Genomic DNA, 22,197 nt, shown 5'->3' with positions numbered 1-22,197 from the left:
TGCCAGCCTGGAGCATTCAAAATCCAAAAATCGAATCTCAGAGATAATGTGAGATTAGTTTCAAAACCAGGAGCATGACGATAACGATAACATAAACCAGGGGCTCTTCTCATTTATCCTGTAGATGATGAACCCTTCAGGTGCACTTGGATTGCTTTCTCGTGATACCTGCAACATGAAACTGACTCCTATGCAACAAGAAGATCACAAGAAATGGCACATTAGGGGAAATACTAGCTACACCAACATTTGCAATGAACTCATGAGTTGATGTCATTGAAGTTTACAAATTTCTCCTAACTGAAACATTTCTTTCATTTCTATTAACTCAAAAAAGAAGTATTATTTTAATTCAAGAGCTATCTCACACACTGAACAACTAACCTGGAGGAACATCTATCTGTTCCTGAATGCTTAGAGTGCCAGTGGGAAAAAGGCCACTGACTTAACAGCTGATTGTTCAATGGGTGTAACAGGAAGAGGACAGCTTGAAACAAGCCCATGTAAGATGCCTGAGGAAACTCCATCCATCTTGAGATTCTTGCAAAGAGCTAGCCAGTCACAGAAGCTTATTTCTCTTCAACCTTTCCCCTTTTCCAGGCAAAAATGGAGGCTCCCTACATAACTCACCACCTTTGCAGGTTTTAGTCTAAATCCAAAGCACCTTCGGTTTAGGGCTCTCTAGTCACACCTTAATGTCAGTTTATAGCTGACACTTTCTGAAAATCTTGAGTGTAAACCGAGAGATCCTCAAAATCACTAGTCAATTCAGAAAATTTTGGCCTAAGGGTACAACTGAATTTCATCAACATAACCCTGAGCTACCTGCAAACTAGGTCACCCCAACTCTCAGATGAGTGTAACCACTCAAAATTGCCCTGGTTATCTGCATGCTGAGGGAGGAGGGGGGAACTAGTTCAAAGCATCAGTATAAGCTGATAATATACTTCTGAAAAGCCTCACAAATACACTCTGGTTTGTATGGATTTCTGACTCCACTCAGGTGCAGAGTGGCACATGTTATGTATGCAAATCACCATGTTTTGAGTCTCTCAGGTTAATACTGAAAAGTCATGGTATGTGCATGGGGAGATGAAAACGAAAAGCAATGAAAAGCAAATGTTAGGCACAAGCTCTATGCAGAGAGCCTTTACCTTTGCAGAGCCAAGCATATGACCATTTATATAAGCTGACACAATGCAGTTCTTCTTTGCTTCCTTAGAAACTGTCACTGTGAGATGATGCCACTGGCCAGTGATCAGCAGCTTGCCACAGCCAAACTGGACTTGCCCTGGAAATGGGGAGGGATTTAGGACCTCACCCTCCGGTTCCATGATATCTGCAACAGCAAAAACAGGGGGCAGTCAACAGAAAGTCTCTCTCACTTTCCCCTGCCTCTGGAACACAGCTATCAAATGTGACACAAAGAATATGACTCTCTGTGGGTACAGAGTGATTTGGTGCTATTCTGTTCAATGTCTTTAAAACATTCCCTGATGGTCTATTATCAGAACTCGAGACTCACAGAACTCTCGAGATCCCTCCAGCATACAATGTGCCATACTCCCAAATAATACTTGCTGTCTGCCTCAATGCTGCACAACTAGACTGAACTAGGACAAAGCCAACATATTCTCTAAGAGAACCCCGCAGGATATTCACTGTTAGCTGACACAGAAAAAAATTCCTAGCAAATTCATGACATGATAAAACTCTGTACATTAATTTGTAGTTTTTATGAAAATAGGCAAGCTGGGATTTTTAACATCATCTAAGGGAATCAGAGCACTCACACAATGTCAACTGTGCATGAAAAAATCCCAGCTACTATTCCCACTCCATTCCCAACTTCCTCTGCAATGTTCAATTACATTCACATTTGAAGTATCTACTGTACTCAATAAGGACAAAGGGATAAATGTCAACAAGGAGAAAAAAGATTAATAGGCTGGCATGATAGAAAACATTCTAAAAGTGAGGTGAGGAAATGAGCTGTTTGATTAGGAAGCTAGATCACTCCCAAACTCCTCAGTCCTACTCTCCAAACCTGCCTACTGCCACACAGAACAGGCAGGGACCAGCTGGTTCAAGTCCAGTCCCCACAAGGGCACACAACCATATAACTGACATTCAAAAGTTTTCCTTAGAATATTTATTAGTTTTATCATATATTGTAGGCCACAAAATAATTCTCAATGCCTGCAGCAAACTTAAAACTGAAATATGACCAAGAATTACAATCACAACAGGCTGCCAGAAGAAAACCAAAGAGATAAAAAGTCTCATTAATGTCCTGCATACTTACAAAAAGAGGAAATTTGTTAATGAAAAATTCCAGATAATCAGAGGACACAGCATTGCAGCTTGACTGAGAAGAGCCTTACCGAGCGGCTGGAATTCCACTTCTTCTGTGGAAATGACCAAAGAACGGTCCTGCGGCAAGAAGCTTACTGAAAAACAAACAAACTCTTGCTCTGTTCTTGACATGTGTCTCACGACCGTGAGGAAACGGAGTGGGTGACTGTTGTGCACCAAACCAAACTTGCTAACGAGAAACCAGCAGGAGAGAGTCAGGCCACTTGAGGGAGGAAACATTCTGGTGCCTACAGACAGGAAACAAAAAGGCAGTAAGGAAGAGGGTTTCCCTCTGTAGACATTAGCAAACTGCTTTCTGTTTCATTTGTAGCCCAAACCATGTAAGAACCAACATTAGATGAGGTTTGATTTCTGTTCTGTTCTATTAGATTTCACTGCCTATCTTCAACATCGTAGACACTGCACATGTGAGCATGTACACATGTATAAATGACCTAAAATTGACTGATGAGAAATAACTACTAGATCCCCATGCCACAGAGTTCATCAACTGGGAAGCACTGAGCCAGAAACAAGTTTCCTTAAAGTTCACAAAATTCAGGAACCAAGAGGTACAGCCATTTCCCAGTTCATCCAATAGAGGATTTTGATCTATAGGAGAATCCCATCTCATGTTAAGTGACAGTCTCTATTACTTCCGTGGGAGATTACCCTAAAATCTGGTGGCTCTTACTTGTGAAGACTGTTTTCTTAGCAGCTTGCTTTAAATTTGTATTGCTAATGTTAATGCTAATCCATCACACTATTAAGCTGCATCTGATACTGTATGTTGGTGAACAGTCTGAGTTATACAGCTCACAGCTGGTCTGGGACACAGAGACAGAAGTGTATTGAAACACACAGCTTACTTGCTAGCATTTCTTACAAATGTTGAATGCTTTCAGTGGGGCTGAAAAGTCAGTGCTTTCAGGAAGCTATAGGCGAGTCAAAGTGCTTACCCACGCCAATTCCTCCTGAGACAGATTGCTCTGTACTCGGTCCCATGACAGTGGCCAAGGTAGGGAGGTATAAACACCTACAAAAGCAAGCAAGCACCCATTCATCAGAAACGTAAAATTATCCCTGAAGGTCACCAGTGACTTAATACTGCAGAATCATGGCAGAGCAAGGCAGAGTCTAGGCTACCAGCAATAAGACAATAACAAAATAGGTTGGCAACATTGCTGCAGGGAAGGCAGTGATAGGGCACAAGGATTAACTAAGATGGAGAGAGAAGTGGTTAGTTGCTGTGTCCAGAATAAGGGCTTGGAGACTGCGGAGCAGCTACAGGGAAAAGCAACAGCAGCAATACCCGTATCCTTCCATGGACATGTCAAACTCCACAAATGATGGCGCCAAAGCAGTGCTGCGGAGCTGGAAGTTTCGAGGTGATGTCATGGAGATGAGACTCATTGCAGTCTGGAGTGCCAATGCAGATCCCTTAGACACCCAAGGAGAGCTGCTGACAGGCACAACTGTCTGAGGATCAGTTTTATTGTCCTCTTCTGAACCTACAAGATCAAATAGTGCCTAACCAGATCAGTATCTGCAATACTTTTTTCAATCACAGGCTTTGCCTATATTCAATTCATCACTGCTAAGAACAGCGCTGCATGCTCTTCAACTAACACATACTCAGCAGCCTGCAGAAATCCTCAGCAATACACAAAAATATTGCACTGAAGGAATTTCAAAATGGGAGGCTGGCAGGAGAGATGAGCTTACAGAAGTGATAGCCATATTTTCTCCCCACATATCTTCAGGCAGCTCCAAACTTCACCTTTAGTAAAAAAGGTTCCTGACCCATTGGTTCCATTTTTCTTATACACAGACCATTCAATTCTGCCATAACAGAACGATTACAACCAACACGTGGGAAAGGATCTGAAGAATGACTGCAAAGAACATAAGACCCAAATTTGCACCATGCTGTATCAGGTGTCTCATAGCCGTGAGAACAGTTAAAGTGCCAAATACTACTACTGTAGCCTTTCACCTGCAAAATATGTTAGAACAGAGAAAGGACTTGGATGGAAAATGGCCTGTATAAGCAAGGCAGACTACTAGGATATCCTAGGGATTACAAAAAGCAGTGCTCTTTATTCACATCTTTATTCTATTTCTAGCTACAAACCACAGGGAAAACATGCTGCCAACCCAGGAGACACTCCCTTTGGTTTGAGAGATATGATTAGTATTTTTATAGATCGCTTCCACGTCTGATACAGCAAAGTCTGAGTCTATGTCAGCATCTGGCTTCAGCACACGTATTATAATTTGATCTCTGCTGGTCATTAGATCAGCTCTCAGTGTTGGTCAAGTACCACCCAAAATGCGTAATACCCAGTCTAAAACATCCAGGCATATGCCACCTTCACTGTGACTGTCTTGAAGCAACCTACTCCAATGGCAGTTTCCTGTCATTACAGAGACATCTATAACCCAGCCACTGTATCAGCAACAGGCTGTTTATTGTGTGCTTACCTTCATTCCAAGCCGCGTTAGCTGAATCACTCCCCTGACATGAAAGGGCCTTGGTCCTGTTTGTGCTGGGCCTGGAAGGTAGTGGTGGAGAACCTCCCAACCAAAGAAATTGCCTAACATGAAAAAAAGACGAAAGCAACAAAAAAAGGAAAACGATCAAGCCAGACACTTTGGAGTCATAGCAACCATGCAAATACAGCTCAGCCCTCTGGAGACCAACTTTCTTTCTATGCCTGACCAACCTAGTGGCCTTCTATGATGCAGTGACTATATCAGTGGACAAGGGAAGAGCTACTGATGTCATCTATCTGGACCTCTGTAAGGCCTTTGACACGGTCCCCCACTACATCCTTCTCTCTAAACTGGAGAGAGATGGATTTGATGGGTGGACTGTCCGGTGGGTGAGGAATTGGTTGGATGGTCACATCCCGAGGGTAGTGGTCAACAGCTCAATGTCCAGATGGAGGTCAGTGACGAGTGGTGTCCCTCACAGGTCCGTACTGGGACCAGTACTGTTTAATACCTTCATCAATGACATAGACAGTGGGACCAAGTGCACCCTCAGCAAATTTGCAGATGATACCAAGCTGAATGATGCGGTTGACAAGCTTGAGGGATGGGATGCCATCCAGAGGGACCTGGACAGGCTTGAGAAGTGGGCCTGGGTGAACCTCACGAGGTTCAACAAGGCCAAGTGCAGGGTCCTGCACCTGGGCCAGGGCAACCCCCGGTATCAATACCTGCTGGGGCACGAAGGGATTGAGAGAAGCCCTGCCGAGAAGGATTTGGGGATACTAGTGGATGAAAAGCTGGACGTGAGCTGGCAATGTGCGCTCGCAGCCCAGAAAGCCAACCGTATCCTGGGCCGCATCAAAAGAAGCATGGCCAGCAGGTCGAGGGAGGTGATTCTGCCCCTCTACTCTACTCTGGTGAGATCCCACCTGGAGCACTGCGTCCAGCTCTGGAGTCCTCAGCACAAGAAAGACATGGACCTGTTGGATCCGGTCCATAGGAGGGCCACAAAAATGATCAGGGGGATGGAACGCCTCTCCTATGAAGAAAGGCTGAGAGAGTTGGGGTTGTTCAGCCTGGACAAGAGAAGGCTTCGGGGAGACCTTATTGCAGGCTTTCATTACTTAAAGGGGGCTTATAAGAAAGATGGGGACAAACTTCTAGCAGTTTCTCCGACAGGACAAGGGGGGATGGTTTTAAACCAAAAGGGGGTAGATTTAGACTAGATATAAGGAAGAAGTTTTTTACAATGAGGGTGGTGAAACACTGGAACAGGTTGCCCAGAGAGGTGATAGATGCCCCACCCCTGGAAACATTCAAGGTCAGGTTGGACGGGGCTCTAAGCAACCTGATCTAGTTGAAGATGTCCCTGCTCATTGCAGGGGGGCTGGACTAGATGACCTTTAGAGGTCCCTTCCAACCCAAACTATTTTATGATTCTATGATATCTTATTGGATACCAAATTTTAAAGGCATCCCAAATAAAACAGAAGGAATGTTTTCCATTGTATCACCACAAATATTCGTTTTCCTTTACACTTCCCCTTTCAAGGTTTTCCTATTGAAAAATATCAACGGTTTATTTTCTGCAGCAATACTTTTGAATACTACTGATTTTTCAGAAAAAAAATCTATGGGGTTTTTTTGGTAGGGTTTTTTTCTTTTTTTCCTTAAGAAATTCTTCCAATCTTCCACTGCATATCCAACTTCATCTGCACTCTAATCTCTATTAGGTACTCTCATGTCTAGCATTTGTTAGCATTAAAGAAGAAAGTACATTCTCAAAGTAGAAACAACAGAGACTGAGAAACAAGACTATACTTTTCATTTCTGCATCTGTCATTGACATAGATCCCAACTAAGAGAAAGTCACTTTTACTCTTTAGGAAACAGGACAGAATAACCCTGCATAACCCTAGTTGTTTTGCAATTACTTAATTAGTTAGCATTCATAAATGGCTTTATAACCCCTGCAGAGATGATGCAGCAGAACACTACAGACTCATACCATCTTCAGTAAGTCATTTAAGCATATACCCTGTGATCAATACGTAAGTAATATCTCAGTATTAACTGAGACTTGAAACCAAAGGCTAAGAGTCTTGCTGAATCAGAGCACTACACGAAGTATCCAATTGTTACACAAACTTTGCAAAAAATTTGCATGACTAAAGCAAATTGGTTCCATTAGATACAATCTGATACCTTAACACATCTGGCTCAATAGCCTGTGATGCAAGCTTCTCAAACACTCTAGTGAGGGGCAGATGCAGTGGATGGCTCTCATTGCGGAAGGCATCCTGACAGGAAGTTATGATGGTGCTCAGCAAGCCAGATCCACACATCATCTGGCGGCTCTTCTCTGACTTCACCAGGGACTGGATATGATCAACCAGAGCACACTGGATTTCCTGTGAAAGCTGAAACAGAAACAGGACTGAAGTCAGTGGGCTAGAACCAAAACTGTACATGGTGACTGATTTTTTTTTTTTTTCAATTGTCAAATCTCTGGATGTAAAAATCTGGCCCAGAAAAGCAGCCTCTAAAGCCAGAGGCTCAAGTGCAACTGCATGACTATTCTGTAAAGCTCTGCACTTGAGTAGTGTGCATATATCCATTTGAGTAGCTGCTTGGCCATCCACAGTTGAGCTTTCCTGCCACAACACTATGGTAGTGAAGGAAGAGAACAATCGGCTCTCATTCAAAAGAAGGGACCACCACCAAGGGCAAGCTATTAGGCATGAGCTCCAAGACCAACACAGTAACTCAGAACATACTGAACATTAAGCACATGGAGAGTCATATTGACATGATCTATTCTTCATTCTAAAAGCACTGTTCTTAAATAAAACTGTATCTAGCAATATCATGAAACACTTACTTAATTTTCAACACTGAAATGAATGGTCTTAAAGAAATATCTCAATTATCATAAATTATCTTTAGAGCAATTTGTTCCCAATTAGGAATGGAGCCTACCCCATTGACCTAACTAGATTTCACACAAAACTAACTGTGCATCATATATTTAAACAGAAATCTTACAAAGATTAAGTGTTCCCCACCCCCCAAGAGCTCTTTGGCTTTCTCATATGCTCTTGTAGAAAGTATCTATACAAACTTTTAAAGAAAAGGACAACAATGGTGGCAGACACGCAGATTAAGACATTCGGATTTGATTTTATAACATGAATGAGAAGCAACTTCACTGGATTCAGAATAAGCAAGCTTACCTGTAAAAAGGAATCCAGCTCTTTTGCATCCAGACCAAACTCAAAACCAGTACAGGACAAATTCAAAACCAACAAGCAATTTGTTTTCAAAGTGCTCAGCAACCAAAAGCCCCAGTTGCAACACTTAAACAATAATACTAGCACATCCAATGTAATATACGTATTGTTTTTGTAAACTCAACTACTATTTTTGATATCTGAAGGGGGAGTTCTTTGGATAACATTTTCTTCTCTCTGAATGACTGTTCATTCTCAGTGACGCATTTCACTGTGCATCTCATTATATACAGAAATCACCCACCAGATTAAACTACACTATTCTTCAGAGAGGCACTTACTGCTACAGTGTATCAAAGCCTCACTTATAACTTTTTGGATCTTTTAATTACTGTTTTACTCCATTTTTGACTGCATGCAGGAAAGTATCTGGATGTGTAAACCATGTGAAAACAGAGAAGGACACAGGTCTTGACTAAGTGAAACTACTGGTTTACTTCAAAATAAATCCAATAAAAGCATAATGGCATACAAAAAATTGATCGTTTTCATTAGCTTAGCAGCTCTGTCAATATCAGTATTGCCTAGTTTTGAATAAAATGTGCCGTTTTCATGGATCTCAGTTCCAGTAAAATGAGATTTTAGTGGAAATATTAATGGTGGCCAGGAAACCAGGCTGTGTGTTTCTATATGCATGGATTGATTTTCCTAACACATATTACTTGCACCATGAATCAGGATATTGAAGGTGCAGTTAGAATGTAGTTGGGCTCACAGCTCTGCCTCATATTAGTCTTAAGGCAAAATGTCACCTAGCAATTTGCCGAATCTGTTTAAGTACTTCCCAGATTCTTGCTCCTAAGAGCCCATAGTTTCAAAACTTGGTAGCTGAATTTAATTCACTGTTATTTGTCTTCAAAATGATGATGCTATGTTTAAGATGAGCAAGAACTTTGAACCTTTGGCAGTGTGGGTTCATTTCAAAAGGATGTAATTTTCTTAGGTTTAAGAATGACACAGCAATAATTCTGTGTGCAATTGCAAAAGAGAAAACTTACTTTTCAATGTCAGGAGCACCTCTCACCTGAATAGCTAGCAGTCCTTCATAGAGAATTAGAATTAACTTCCTAACAGACCACAGAGATTTAGTTTTACTAATGAAGAAATCAAGGCATCGAAAGTAGTGCTTTCAAAAAGTTCCAAATGACCCAGGATTTTAAATCGTGCTTTCAAAAGAAAAAGGTAGACATACATCAGCTTAAAACCCATTGTCTGTAGAGAGTTTGAGTCACTTCTGAAAATCATTTGTGCAATTTTTTTTCTTTAAAATGTTATAAAAACAAATAATTCATAAATTCATCACAGCTCAAATTCCTGATGCATAGTTTCCAGCTGCAAGCACATTCCCATTCTATCACAACATTTTGCTGATTAACTCTCACTGTAACTTAACAAGCAAAACTTACTTTGCTGACAGTATGTATAAGGGGATTTACAAAGTTACAGAATAACTTGTGTTCATGCACTCCTTGCAAGTAGACAGGGAAAAAAGCACTATGAACTGTGTGAACTGTTTCTACTTTTCCAAAACCATGACCTAGATAGGGCCTTGTTAAATGGCTCACATAAATTATATCATCTCCATCAGGCTTTTCACATTTCCCCTCGGTACAGCTTGTGTGTAAGAGAAGCTACAGAGCTTTCCTCATATGAATACCAGGGCTACTATTGCATTCTAGAGAAAATGTACTAGCAAGTCTTGACCATTTGAAGCCAGGCAACAAAATCTCTTCATAATGTGAAGAATCCTTTTGTTAATTCTGGTGGTCTGACAGACCTCTTGCTTGCCAAATTACATTTAGTTGCAGTACTTTTTTTTCCCCACAGTATTAGCTGAATGCAGTGTCTCCTTCTCTTTTTTTCTAAGCTACTGTGCAGTGCTATAATATGACGTTCATTAGACACCTGAGAGGAAGGCTAAGCTGTCTCTGTGTGCCACCTTATAAATTACACGATTGCATGAAAAACAAGACAAAGTAGAAAATGATCTTCAGTATAGTTAGCCAGGGATTCTTGGCAGAGTTCCTATCTCTTCAATTCAGGGTACATTACCAAGATTTTAGTGCAACTTCAGAGACACTTGCTGCTTTTTAAGGAGAAAGTGAATAGCAAGAGAAACAGGACAAATAAAAGGGCAGCTTGTGGGGTTGGAATCACAGGAGGAAAATTGCTTGGTCTGTATAAACAGTGAAAGCTTCAGAAGTTGGTTGATCAATGAACAAGCAAACTTCTTACTAAAAGCCCAAAAATAACCTTGGAAAAGAACATGCAGACAGGCTGTGCATTTTCTTTAAAAAAAAAAAAACGTTGTGCTGTAATCAGAACAGGCTCAGCAAAGAAAAATCCCCCAGGAGACAAGGCTGGAGCAAGGCCTGCAGGAAAGTGCTCAGGGGAAAGAGCTGACCTTCAGCTACCAGTCCAGGCTGGAGGACCTACTGCCAGGGTGTTTCTAGTCTCCCTCCTCCTACCAGAGTTCTGGTCCACTCTCCTTTCCTTTCTCCCAAAGCCTTGGCTGCACAACTCAAAGGGGAATGAAGCTCTGGCCAAATACCCGAAGAATTTCCTTCTGCAGATAATGCAGTGCAGTAATTTAGGAATTCACTGTGATATTAACAGTTACATTAGCAGTGATATTGGTAATATATGTCTGAAGGCAGAGAAATCTCAAATGTCACACAGTCTTTTGTGGGCCAGATCTAACTATGTTAGAAATCTTTAGAAATTGTTTAGAAATCTTTAGAAATTGTTTAGAAAGAATTTACGTTTTTAAGAAGTACAAATACTTGGAAAGCGTTATGCTGTTAAGATCTGCAGTGAGAACAACTAGTTTAGGCTAAATTTAAAACAGGGATAAAGGTCTTTTAAAAAGGTGTGAAGAGCTTATTGATGCACATTTTAGTTTTACAGTAGTGAATAGGACAGCAGTTCATCACAGGAGAGACATGGGTAAAAACAGAGAGGACAAATCCAGCTGTGGAAGCAATAATATTATTTAACAAAAGTATAGATAATTTACATAATGTCCCCACTCACAAGAAACCTGCCAGGATGATGACACAGAACTGAATCATGCTTTGACTCTTTTCTCAAAAGTTCTTTTCTTTCCCTTACCCAGCCTTGTCAGATCTAGAAGATCTCCTTATCTGACATCGCAAATGGAAAAGATCTGGCATGACACTCTGGAGTCTTAAAAGCCACAGTTCCAAAATGCCAGACAAGGATGAGATATGACTGAGGGGAAACTGAGTATCTGAATATCCTGAGCCACATATCTAAAGTGGATGTTAACCTGTCATACTTGTACTTAGTTTTTGAAACATGTGACAATGCTATCTTTCAGCATTGAACAGGCAGCATATTAATAAAAGGAAAATCCACCTTGTATTTGGTCAAACTGTATGCAGTTTGATGGGAACTAGCTTAGTACCAGTCCTAGGCATGAACATGAGCAATATCCTCTGAATAGAGTTTACTGACTCAAAGACTGTCTTTTGGGGGGTTTCAAGGCTTTTAAGCAAATTTTCATACCCATACGACATTCAAATAATTTTTGATCATACCTAGGAATGGCAGTAATATACAACCACAGATCTGTTCTCCTCAGCTTTTAATTGTCATTCTGGACAGTCAGAAGAAATGGCTGAAGTGCAAGATCACCTGTTTTACTGTCTGCTACTGTTTTTTCTATGCTGACAGGCTCAACATTGCTTCAGCCCATCACTGCTTGGGTCTGACAAAGGTCACTGAGAAGCAGCAAATTTGGCAGGAAATGGATATTCTCTGAGGGTCAGAATCAAAGTACATTAATTTTATTGAGTTCCATTAACGTTTCTGTAAAAGCAATGCATTCTCCTTGCCATTTCTGTGAAAGCAAAGGATTTGCACATGACCTGAACTGATTCCGAAGATTTTTCCAGATTACTCCTGAACACCTGGGTCTAAAAGATCTATCATAGCACTAAAACAAGCAGAAAGAGATGAGTTACCATCTGTTCTTCACCATTGCTCCTAAAAAATGTACTATTTGACTCAGCCTTAAACGCAGAGCAAGAAGCCCCTTCAGATTTTTGAATGAAAGTCTGCAGTAAATAAGCTCAATCCACAAAGAAATTATTTCATCTCCCATATAGCTGTTGAACACCGTTGCTCTAAAAGAAAGAAGAGTACCCTGTTTGGGACAGAATACATCTATTCAAAGGGAAATCCCTTCAGCTATTATCCTTCTACCGAGTAGCTCCCCTTCACTAGCCATTGAGATTCACCTTTTACATCAGATCTTGCCTGACTCCCATGTTCCAAGTAGCATCTCATTTCACGAGGGTTCATGCAGTAGTGTATGTTATGATTAAAGGTACTAAAGTCCAGCCTTTTGTGTCACTACCTGGCAGCATCAGTGAGCTGCTCAAGCTACGCGACATGAGGTTCCACTCATTATCTCACCCACTTTTGAATAGAATTAGCCAGAAAAACTCTGGTTTTCCTCTATCCTTTTTGTGGATCATTTGACGAAAAACTTTTCAGGACGTGTTAACTCCTAGCCGGAGTCTGACTCAGGAGACCGTGTAACAGTCATCCCATTTTACCTGGGGCAATCCTATTCACAACAGCAATACTAAACCAACACTATCAGTAATAATGTCTTGTTGACTAAGGAAAAAGGAGTGAGAAAGGAAGAAAAGGTGAACACACTTAAATACATAACTGAAATTGCTGGAATTTGTGCTCTAGCCCTCCATATTTTTAAGAACACTGCCATCTACTGAGGGTCTGAGAGGCTTTCTCTCTCATAGAGCTTCAGCCCTAGAGCCAACTCCAACAGTTTCTTGATGACACTCTCTCTCATCCAATTAACTGTTCTACTTGTTTTTCAGAAATTAATTACTGTAATTAACAAAACTTCACTAGCTGATGGCTTGGTTCTGCTACACAGAATTGGGATGTGCCAGCAGTTAGTTGCATTCCCATCTTCCATAGCTCTGGATGAAAAATCTGGTTTTATTTCAATCCCTCCACATGTACTTTAAACTGTATCCAAGTATTTTAGACCAGATAGCAGATACAATATAGGCAATATGCCTGTTCAGAGTGGGTGTATGTATGGAAGGTTTGACAAAGCAAAGCAAATTCTAAGCTGCATTGAAAGTTTATGGACCGTTTGGCCTAAAGAGCCAGACTGTTCTGGTTGCTAGGTCCATTAGCAATATTTTAAACAATTTTCAAGGGACTTCTACACTTGTGCCTTTGCAGTAAGTATTCTGGGACCAAGACACATGCACTGAATCAGACAGGTATAGAAACACTTAGTCAAACTGATAGCCAAGAGCCTTTGTTGTTCTTATATCTGTTGACTCAGTGAAACTTGCGCTGTTCCTCCTGCCAGTGTTCTGGTAAATTTTAGTGCTTCCACATCTGCAAAGAGCAAGCAATTCTTGGAAATGAAGTACAGAAAAGTAGCAGACATTGTTTAGATGGTACTTTGACATGTTCAGACTCACCTGAGAGTGTCCCTCTTTGTACAGCTTTGGCAGCAACCTCACCATAACACAGACAGCACCTGGATGTACAATGGCGCAGTCTCCCATTTCCCACCTGCAAGAAAAAGACGCATAAGACTTATGATCATAATTATCATTAACAACAGCAAAGAGGGTCCAATGTTCCAGCAGAGTACAGCATTAAATCCTCCTAGCAGTAACCAGGCTCAGCATTTGAAACTAAGCAAACAATACAGATGACCTGGAACAGCAGAAGCCTCCTTACAGTAACAAAGACAGGACATAACCTGCTCATGAGCTCATATCTCAGGGACCTGTAGATTCAAAGATGTGCAGCAGCCTCTTTAAACAAACTTTGCCTTTGAAGGTACTTGCAGTACAGAGAACAGACAACCAGAGGGATCTCCGATGCATCGGCCCAGAACTAGTGTTATATTTTCTATTTTCAAGCAGTCTGTAACTTTGATCAGACAATAACTTCAGTACTTTCAAACCATAATAGCAATAAGCAAAGATGAGACAGTCTTGATGAAATCAGTATGCCACCCTTCCCTTCCAACACCAGAATCTGCCTAAACTAGTAAAAGAAAGTTAAATATCTCTGCTTCCCCACCAGTTTTCATTTTTGCCATGTATCACCTTTGTACATTCAGGCACAGGAAGGAACTGAGGCATCAGAGTTACCACAGAGAAGATCTGCTTATGCCATAATGCAGGCTAGAGGTAAGATACATCTCAAAGATGAAGCCACAGCATAGCAGTAACTCTAGTTTAGGCACTGCAGGCTCGTCATGTTCAGAGTATCATCAGCATTTCTGGGTGCACCTCTGAACCACCGTTGTGATATGCACTGTCAGAAACATCTGTTCCAAACAGATCTTGTGAGAAAAGCAAAGGCAACATCTAAGAGCCATAATTAGATTGAAAAAATAAAGCACAATATGCTTTATGGATGGTATAAAACAAAGGGTACAAGTAAAAGAGTGAGCATTAGAAAAGTTTTTACAAGGGGCCTAAAGGAGGGTAAAAAGACTGTATTTAACATGTTAGCCACTTCCAAAAAGGTTCATCTGATACATCAGAGCAGCGAGTAATGTGTAGCACACTGCCACGCAGTGACAAATAATTCTTACTGCACCCTCAAGAAACTTTCAAAGAAATTGCTCATTTGCAGTATTTTCTGTGTAATGAATCAAAATCAGATCTGGTATAAATAGTTACTGCAGCAGTGGCTCCAGTGTGGACACATACACCTGTACTTGGCATGAATGTGGATGAGTTTTTAAATGTCAAACAAGAAAAAAAGTACACACTGAAAATACACTCTCCTCCCATCTCCCCCAAAAAACCCTAACCACTGTTAAAGAGAAAAATCCAGGCCCACTAGAATCAATAGGATCAAAATTTCAGTCTGTTTTCCTGCTGCAGCTGTGCTCCCCAGAGCAAGTTCAGTTTTAGCCTAGGCCACTGTATTCTACGACTGACTTCCCGAACTTTTAATTCGATTCAAACTTCCATCTCTAGCACTGTAAAAATACATTGCCAGGCAGTGTGTCCAGTTCTCCTAACACACAGCAGTCTTCCTAAAGACTTAGGCACTGAAGAAATATGGTTACCTCCAAACTTCAAAATTTTTCTTTCATATAGAGTTTTTTATAACCCATATGATGTGTAGTAAAGGTAAAATGTGAACTAAAAAAATGTGAATATCGGAAGACAATAAAAGAAAGTGATCCTTTCAAAATAAATAAAATCATCAAATGGTTAAGACATTGCCATAACTATAAGGAGATGTTTTCTTATTTTTGAGCACTGCCTGGCAGGTTTAGCACTCTCTGGGGCTGTTAAGAAGGAAGAACAAAGGAGAATCCAGAGTCCCTGACCAGCGTCAAACTACACCTCAACTTCCCTGCTAGCACTGCACATTTGCTCCCCTCTGAGAATATTATATAAGCCCTATCTCCAACCTTCTCTGTGGTTTTCAAGAGGCCCTTATGTTCTGGCTTGTCTTAGTACAAAAGCTGTCTCCATGTACCAACTCCTCACTCCTGCAAATCTCTCACACTTCTGCCTCAGGGCTAACCAGTCAGCCCCATGATTCCACTCCATCTACCCCACCAGTATCACGGTGTGAATCCCGAATCTGCTCTGCAGTGGCTCCTACTTAAAAATAAGACAAATAAGAAGGTTTGGGGACAAAATGAGATGCCACAAAGAACCTGAAGAGCCATTAGCGCAGTGAGTCTGTGGTAGCAGCAGCTGCAGCAGCCATTCTGCTAGGGTGGGCACAAAGAGGGGCTTCCCTCCCAAAGAGACATCAGCCTCAGTTAACACAGCTTGCAGCAAGCTATCTCTAATCACCAGGAGCAAAACGAAAAACAGACACCCCATCTGTCACAGAAGGTGTTTCAAACATTAACGCAGGAGCAGGAACACAGAGGGCTGTTTTTCAGATGGGAATGGAAGGGTTGATTCCCCTGTGGCCCAGCAGCTTGCAGCATCATTGACCACAGGACAGGGTAAGGGGCTAGAATATTATCCAGTTAAAATGCTGATTTTCCTGTGTCTCAGTCACAGACTCCCGTAGGATCACCTCCTTTCCCCCTCTTCGGGGATGTTAAATACATGTTGCAGGATGGGGCATCACAGGCCACCTACACTGACTGCACTCAAGTTCCTCCTTTCAAGCTGCATTAGTCCCAGGCTGAAGCCTTCTTCAGGAAGAAGTGTGAGCATGGAGTACAGCTAAGGGGAAGCTGCATCAGGGGAACCACAGGCTTGCAGGAACTCTGGGAACTTGATTTTTTATTTTTATTTTCAGAAAATTTACTGCTGGAAAAGGATACAGACTGTGTGGCCTGAAGATTGACAGCTTGCCAGTACATGTACTTCTGCTGTGTTTGCATACACTTGTCCTGGACACTGTCCAGCCACCTATAGCTAATCTGGCTTCCTTTTGTGCCTTCACATCGCAGAACCAAAGCCAAACTGTCCCAAATCAGACACTGTGAACTGAATAGAACCCAATTTACATGACTAATTTCTCCACAAGTGGTATTCATTCAATTACTGCACAGCCTCACAGCTCAGCAGGCAAAACGACACAAGGACCTAGGAAGCCTTGCTTTATGTTTCAGATCTAGTAACTTGAGAAAGACAAGCAGAAGACAGAGCCATACCCTTCCAAGCACTGCCACTGATCTACTCTTTCTCCCTTATCTTCCCTGAGCCTCCCTTATACACACACTTAAGCTACAGGTTATGGACTTTTCACCACCATCACCATCCATACACTCTCCGCACATTGACCCACGTTCTCCCAAATGGGGCTAGGAAGATCTACTTTGAAAAGAGTATTCATTCCTCCTGAGCCACCAAGTCCTCCACCCAGCACTGAGTATCTAACCAGAAGCTTCCAGTGTAATTCGAAGAGTGGTGATAGGGAGCAAACATCTCCATGACTATTTTAAAATCAGTTGTACAAGGAGCAAATAAATCTACTGCAGGTTTTTCTAGTTGCTTCAAACAAGTACAAATATGACAAATACTTACTCAGCCTGCCTCAGTACTCAGGGAACAAAAGTTCTGCTGACTTCAGTGACTGCTAGCTATGAGTGGCAGACCTAATGACTCCATCTTTAAACACGGAAGATGACTGTGGAATAACCTACAATAAGGGCTGAAGGGCTCACAGTTATAAACTTAGCCTTTTTAAGCATAACTCCAACCAGAAACATTTTTGAGAAAAGGATTGAGAGATCCAAGATAAAGCTACAGACACACTAAGGGGCAGAAGATCTCATAAGTTACAAAATGCAAGTTATTCAGAATTGATGCACAGCTGACAGCTACGTTGATTTCTGGTGTAGTCTTTCCTTCCTGCAAAAGACATATATTTTGATATAATCCTTCATTATACGAGGCAGGCAGCATTACTATTCCTTTTCCAATTTTCTCTATTTCAGCTGTATGAGTAAATGAGTGAGAGTGTGTGTGTCTGTACACATGTGCCTGGGCACACATGCATAAGGGAGCATTTAAAAAAACCTTAAAATAGTTTTTATTTTTAAGGTGTCAAGTGACTGGAAACAGCTTTCCACATAATTGAAAAAGTCAAAATTGATCGGGGCAGATTCAAGCAGAGACTAAACACAAGCTTCAAGTCCCAGTAACCCTTTCCTTAGAGCCCAGCCCTGCTCCCACATTGCATGTGTCAGAACCTTCAGCACAAACTCTGCAGCTCTCGGAGTTCTGTGTCCCACTGCTCCACTGAACACTTATGCTCCAATGTTTACCATCATTTACCTTTCAAAAAGAGGTGATTTCTGCTGTCTGGAGACCTGGGAGTTGGGACTGTGGCACTGATTTGTTTGTTCTAGGAAGGTTATGTCACACCTTACCTCTGTTCACTACCATATAAAATGCAGATACCAGTCTTACTATTATATTTCCTGTAGTAAATAAAGACTTACTTCTCTTCAGGGCTTCCCCGTAGCCTATAGGCAGAGGCAGGTAATTCGTTGCCTGGTCTTTTGAAAGTAACAGGATGCTCTTCTTGAGCTTGGGGTCCCTCCTGATCATCTCTTGATGTCTCTCCCATCTCTGGCTTTCTCTCCTTGAAGTAGCTCTCCAGATGGAGGGTTCCTTTGACCATGTGATCAAGAAAATTCAGAATCCATATGCAGTTCTTTAGCCACACTGGGAAAGGTTCTGAAGAGCAGAAAGCTGCATCCAAGAATTCTGCAAACGTCCTTGTCTTCTCAAGGCTCAGAGGGATTTGCCATTCCCCTTGTGTCCAGAAGCATCCAAGTGACCCGAGATCCTCTGCCATCTTTTCAAAGAGACCATTCCTCTGGAAGAAGTTGCTGTTGACAGGGTCCAGGTGCAGGGCTGCTGTTATCCCCTGAAGCGTGTAGAAAACAAGCTCCAATATGCAATTCTGTCCAACTGCTGTCCACAGCCCAGATGGAGGGTCCTGCAATGCACCTTCCATGTCTGAGAGAAGGGACAGGAGTCCATTGAATCCACTGCAGGTTCTGAAAGCTGAATGGCTCTTGGGACTCTCCAGTATCCTCAGGAGAGACTACAAACATTGGGAAGAAAGGAGACAAAACAAGCATTTAAACCAAGGGACAAAGAAGATTTAGAATATTTTAAAATTCCAAGTTTGTACCAAAATCCTTTCATTGAAATTTCACTCTCTGAAGAAAAAAAAAAAAGTTGGTCAAAGTAAAGGTCACCACTGCATAACTTTTTTCCTCCTCCCTTCCCCCATATAACCAATGGGTCAAACAACCAAGATTTGAATGCACCCTCAGGAGCAACCTATGGAGTCAGCCTGACAGGTAGGGAATAGTCCTCACAGGAATAAGCAAAGAAATCAAATTTCCTGCATTACATATCCCAGTCAGTTTGGCCAGAGGTAGTTTCAGACTTTTGGCTATTCTTTCATCAGCCTTCTCAGACTCTCTCAAGAAATCTGTCTTTGCCTTAAATAAATGAAAGCAGGGATTCAATTGTAAATAACCTCATATAGAAATGGAGAAGGCGGCGCAGCTCTCTATAGGCAAGTCTTCCTCCAGACCTGAATACACATGAGGAGTCACACTAGACTTTTGCTCATATAACTGAGCAGACCATTTCCAAAAAAGCAGTGACACAGGATGGCACAAAGAATACTGCAAGCAGCAGGCTCTCCTCATTAAGAAAGGCAATAATAATTCCCTTTCTCAGCAGAGTTGTTTTTAAAGTTTGCACAACACTTTGAAGAAAAAAAGCCATAAAGATTCAGATCCCAAGATAACGAAGTCATTAGATTTTCTCTAACTTCAATGGGCTTAAAGCAGGTTATAAGTGAATGCCACTTTGCAATATTACACATGCATAAAACCCAACCTAGACCACTTGTAAATTTTGAATGCTATGGACTTGCCATTTTAAAACAAATCTAGAAAAGTTATTAAGAGTTGTAGTGGTGGAAGTAAAATTTGTGAGAAAAAAAGAGCTTGCAAGGAAACAGTCTACTGTATTTGAATGTAATCCATCCCAGGTTTTTGGGATGTTGCACAATTCGTTTTGTAAATATGATGCTCTTTCAGGCACCAGGGACCCTTCAAATTTGAGGCTGTACCTTTTCACATTGGAAAGGGCTAATTTTACACATAAAGTTTCCCAACAGATATCCAATGAAAGAGGTTCACTTCACAACCTGCTAAAGAGAAAGAGTTTCTAACATAAATATATCTCCCTGTAACAGGATCTAGGACTGTGAGAAAGGGTTGCCAGAACTGGAGGGGGAGGGGGAACTCTATTACTGTCATTCAATTTTGTATGTTAATGTATCAAACCAGGCAGAGACTTCTGAACAGGAAGTAAATTTAATAACTCAGAGTTGAAGTTATCAGGATGGCTTTAACACATTTCAGAGAAGGTCAACAGTAACCACATTTCCTCCAGCTCTAACTCAGTTAGAATTTAATCGCCTATGAGTTAGTATTCCTCTGTCTTGAATCTATAAAACTGATGTCTGCTGGAAACCCCCTAACTCAGTTAACGTTAACAGAATTTATTTCACATTCCATTATTTGTTATTCCTCATAATTGCGCACGTGCCATGCTGGAATACGGCAGTGCTAATTGCATTTAGACTCAGGCTTTAACAGCTAAATATATATTAGCAAATCAATCTGAATTTGTGTGTAACACAATCACAGTCCCAATGGATGTAGATAATAAATTCATTTGCTTACATTATGCTTTAATACAGTTATCATTTGTCAAAATTAGACACTGAAGCTGCATTTATTTTCATATTAGTTTGGACACCGTACTCAACTTTTCTGCAAATACTGTTAAAGTTTACTGTTACAAATCAAGCTATAAACTTTGTCATGGTTTTGGTTTTTTAAAGTAACATGGTTCTTTTATCACAGAAGCAGCTGCTATGTGCTGAAAGGTGAATTCGGTTCACACTTGGTAGAGAAGGTAGAATGAAACTTTAAATCAGTGCTTACAACACTGCTACTTTGCAATTTGATGCCTATGATCTAAACCGAAATAAAGCACACTGATTCTTTCCCCTGCTTCATTGCTTATGGATCAGACCCTTTATAAACACAATAAAAGCTATGAATAGTTCCAATTTTTCCCTCCAAACATTCATAAGACTCCTCCTTTCCATCATCTCACATCTCTTTTTCCATGCCACCAGTGTATGCGAGAGAAGACAAAATTACGGACCGCAAAGTTTCAACCTTGGAAACTTACCAGGATCAAGCTGTTCATCTGATGCCTACCCTGCCCCTTCCAATCTTACTCCTTTACCTCTTCTCACATCTTCCCTCCACATCTTCTCCACTTTCTTCGCATTTGTTTCTCCTTTCTCTGTCATGCTACATAGAACTGCTCATACAACTGTGCCCTTTGCCATTTCCATTTCTCCATCCTGCATTACTATTTAAGTTTTCAAAATACTTCACAATCTGACACTGAGTGAAGGTATTGACCACACACACACACACTGCTAAAAATCAAAGTGCCCAATTTACCGGAATCAAAAACTGGCCCATGGCTCTTTTTGTTTCTGCACTTACCTTCCTGGAAAAAACACAGTGCTAGGGGTGAGATTAAGAGCAATTTGCTGCAAGCCAAGCAGTTTCCAAGAAAACAACAACCAAGTGGGAAGCCACATTAATTACCTTCAGCAGATCTACTTTTAGATGTAGTTCCCCTTGAGTAGAAGAACAGAGGGCCCCAATAATAATGCTCATGTATTCTTCATAGTTGATGACTGATAGCTGCTCCAAGATGCTGAGAGTAGCACTCCTGTAGCACTCATCATCCAAAAATATCTTGATATACGGCACCATTCCATAGTCCTTCAGAACAACTGGGGACAAATACGGTATCATTTGTTACTTAAACTATCCTTTACTTGTAGTTTTTGTAGTTTTCAAAGGCAGATTTTCAGTGTTGGTATGAAGTGCCACATTTCTACAAATACAGCAGGAGAGGCAAGACAAAGAGCTGGTTAAGCTAAAGACGACACAAACTGAACAGCACAAGAACAATTAGGGATAAAATGACTGGATGACTATGGTTTCTAATCATCAGAGATGACAACTTCCCAATACAATAATGAATGAAAAGGAAAAGATGCCTTATTAGTTTTCAGCTTAAACAACTCTTTAGTTTATGAAGAGGACTGTTTGATAGTTTGTGACAATATATTTGCACTATCTGAGATGCTGCAAACATGATGATTCTCGGATTCAAGAGTGAATTAAGCAAGTGGATTCCAGTATTCAGAAGCGTTCACTTCTGTATTACTATGTTCCACAAGATTTCCCACACATACACCTCTTAGGTATGCCAATACTAAATGTATGAGTGTTACTCAACGTGCGTCTGATCCCATCAAGGTTTCAAATAATAGATACCACGGAAGAAAATCTGGATGAACAAACAATACACAAAACACACACACAGAGTTTTGTTTTCCACAAGGTAAGTTTGTGTTTTCTATGTAAACACTTCAGGAGTATCCACATGGATGAGGGAAG

At 41.1% G+C, this 22,197-nt stretch overlaps 1 protein-coding gene across 4 annotated transcripts in view; it reads right to left on the bottom strand.

Annotated features, from left to right (window-relative positions):
* Positions 1-22,197, bottom strand: part of WDFY4 (WDFY family member 4) — a 144,503-nt gene that overhangs the window by 101,727 nt on the left and 20,579 nt on the right. For all 4 annotated transcript variants that reach the window (XM_075154612.1, XM_075154613.1, XM_075154614.1 and 1 more), the window contains 9 exons: positions 21,334-21,524; positions 18,109-18,719; positions 13,637-13,730; positions 7,057-7,271; positions 4,840-4,952; positions 3,668-3,866; positions 3,315-3,391; positions 2,385-2,603; positions 1,155-1,339 (listed from right to left, as the gene is read on the bottom strand). In XM_075154612.1, the coding sequence (XP_075010713.1) occupies positions 1,155-1,339; positions 2,385-2,603; positions 3,315-3,391; positions 3,668-3,866; positions 4,840-4,952; positions 7,057-7,271; positions 13,637-13,730; positions 18,109-18,719; positions 21,334-21,524 (1,904 nt within the window). The remainder of the gene's footprint in view (positions 1-1,154; positions 1,340-2,384; positions 2,604-3,314; positions 3,392-3,667; positions 3,867-4,839; positions 4,953-7,056; positions 7,272-13,636; positions 13,731-18,108; positions 18,720-21,333; positions 21,525-22,197) is intronic.

Source organism: Calonectris borealis, chromosome 7, assembly GCF_964195595.1.
Source record: "Calonectris borealis chromosome 7, bCalBor7.hap1.2, whole genome shotgun sequence".
NCBI lineage: Eukaryota > Metazoa > Chordata > Aves > Procellariiformes > Procellariidae > Calonectris > Calonectris borealis.
The sequence above is the reverse complement of the archived record's forward strand: the minus strand, read 5'-3'. Positions and strand labels throughout refer to the sequence as shown.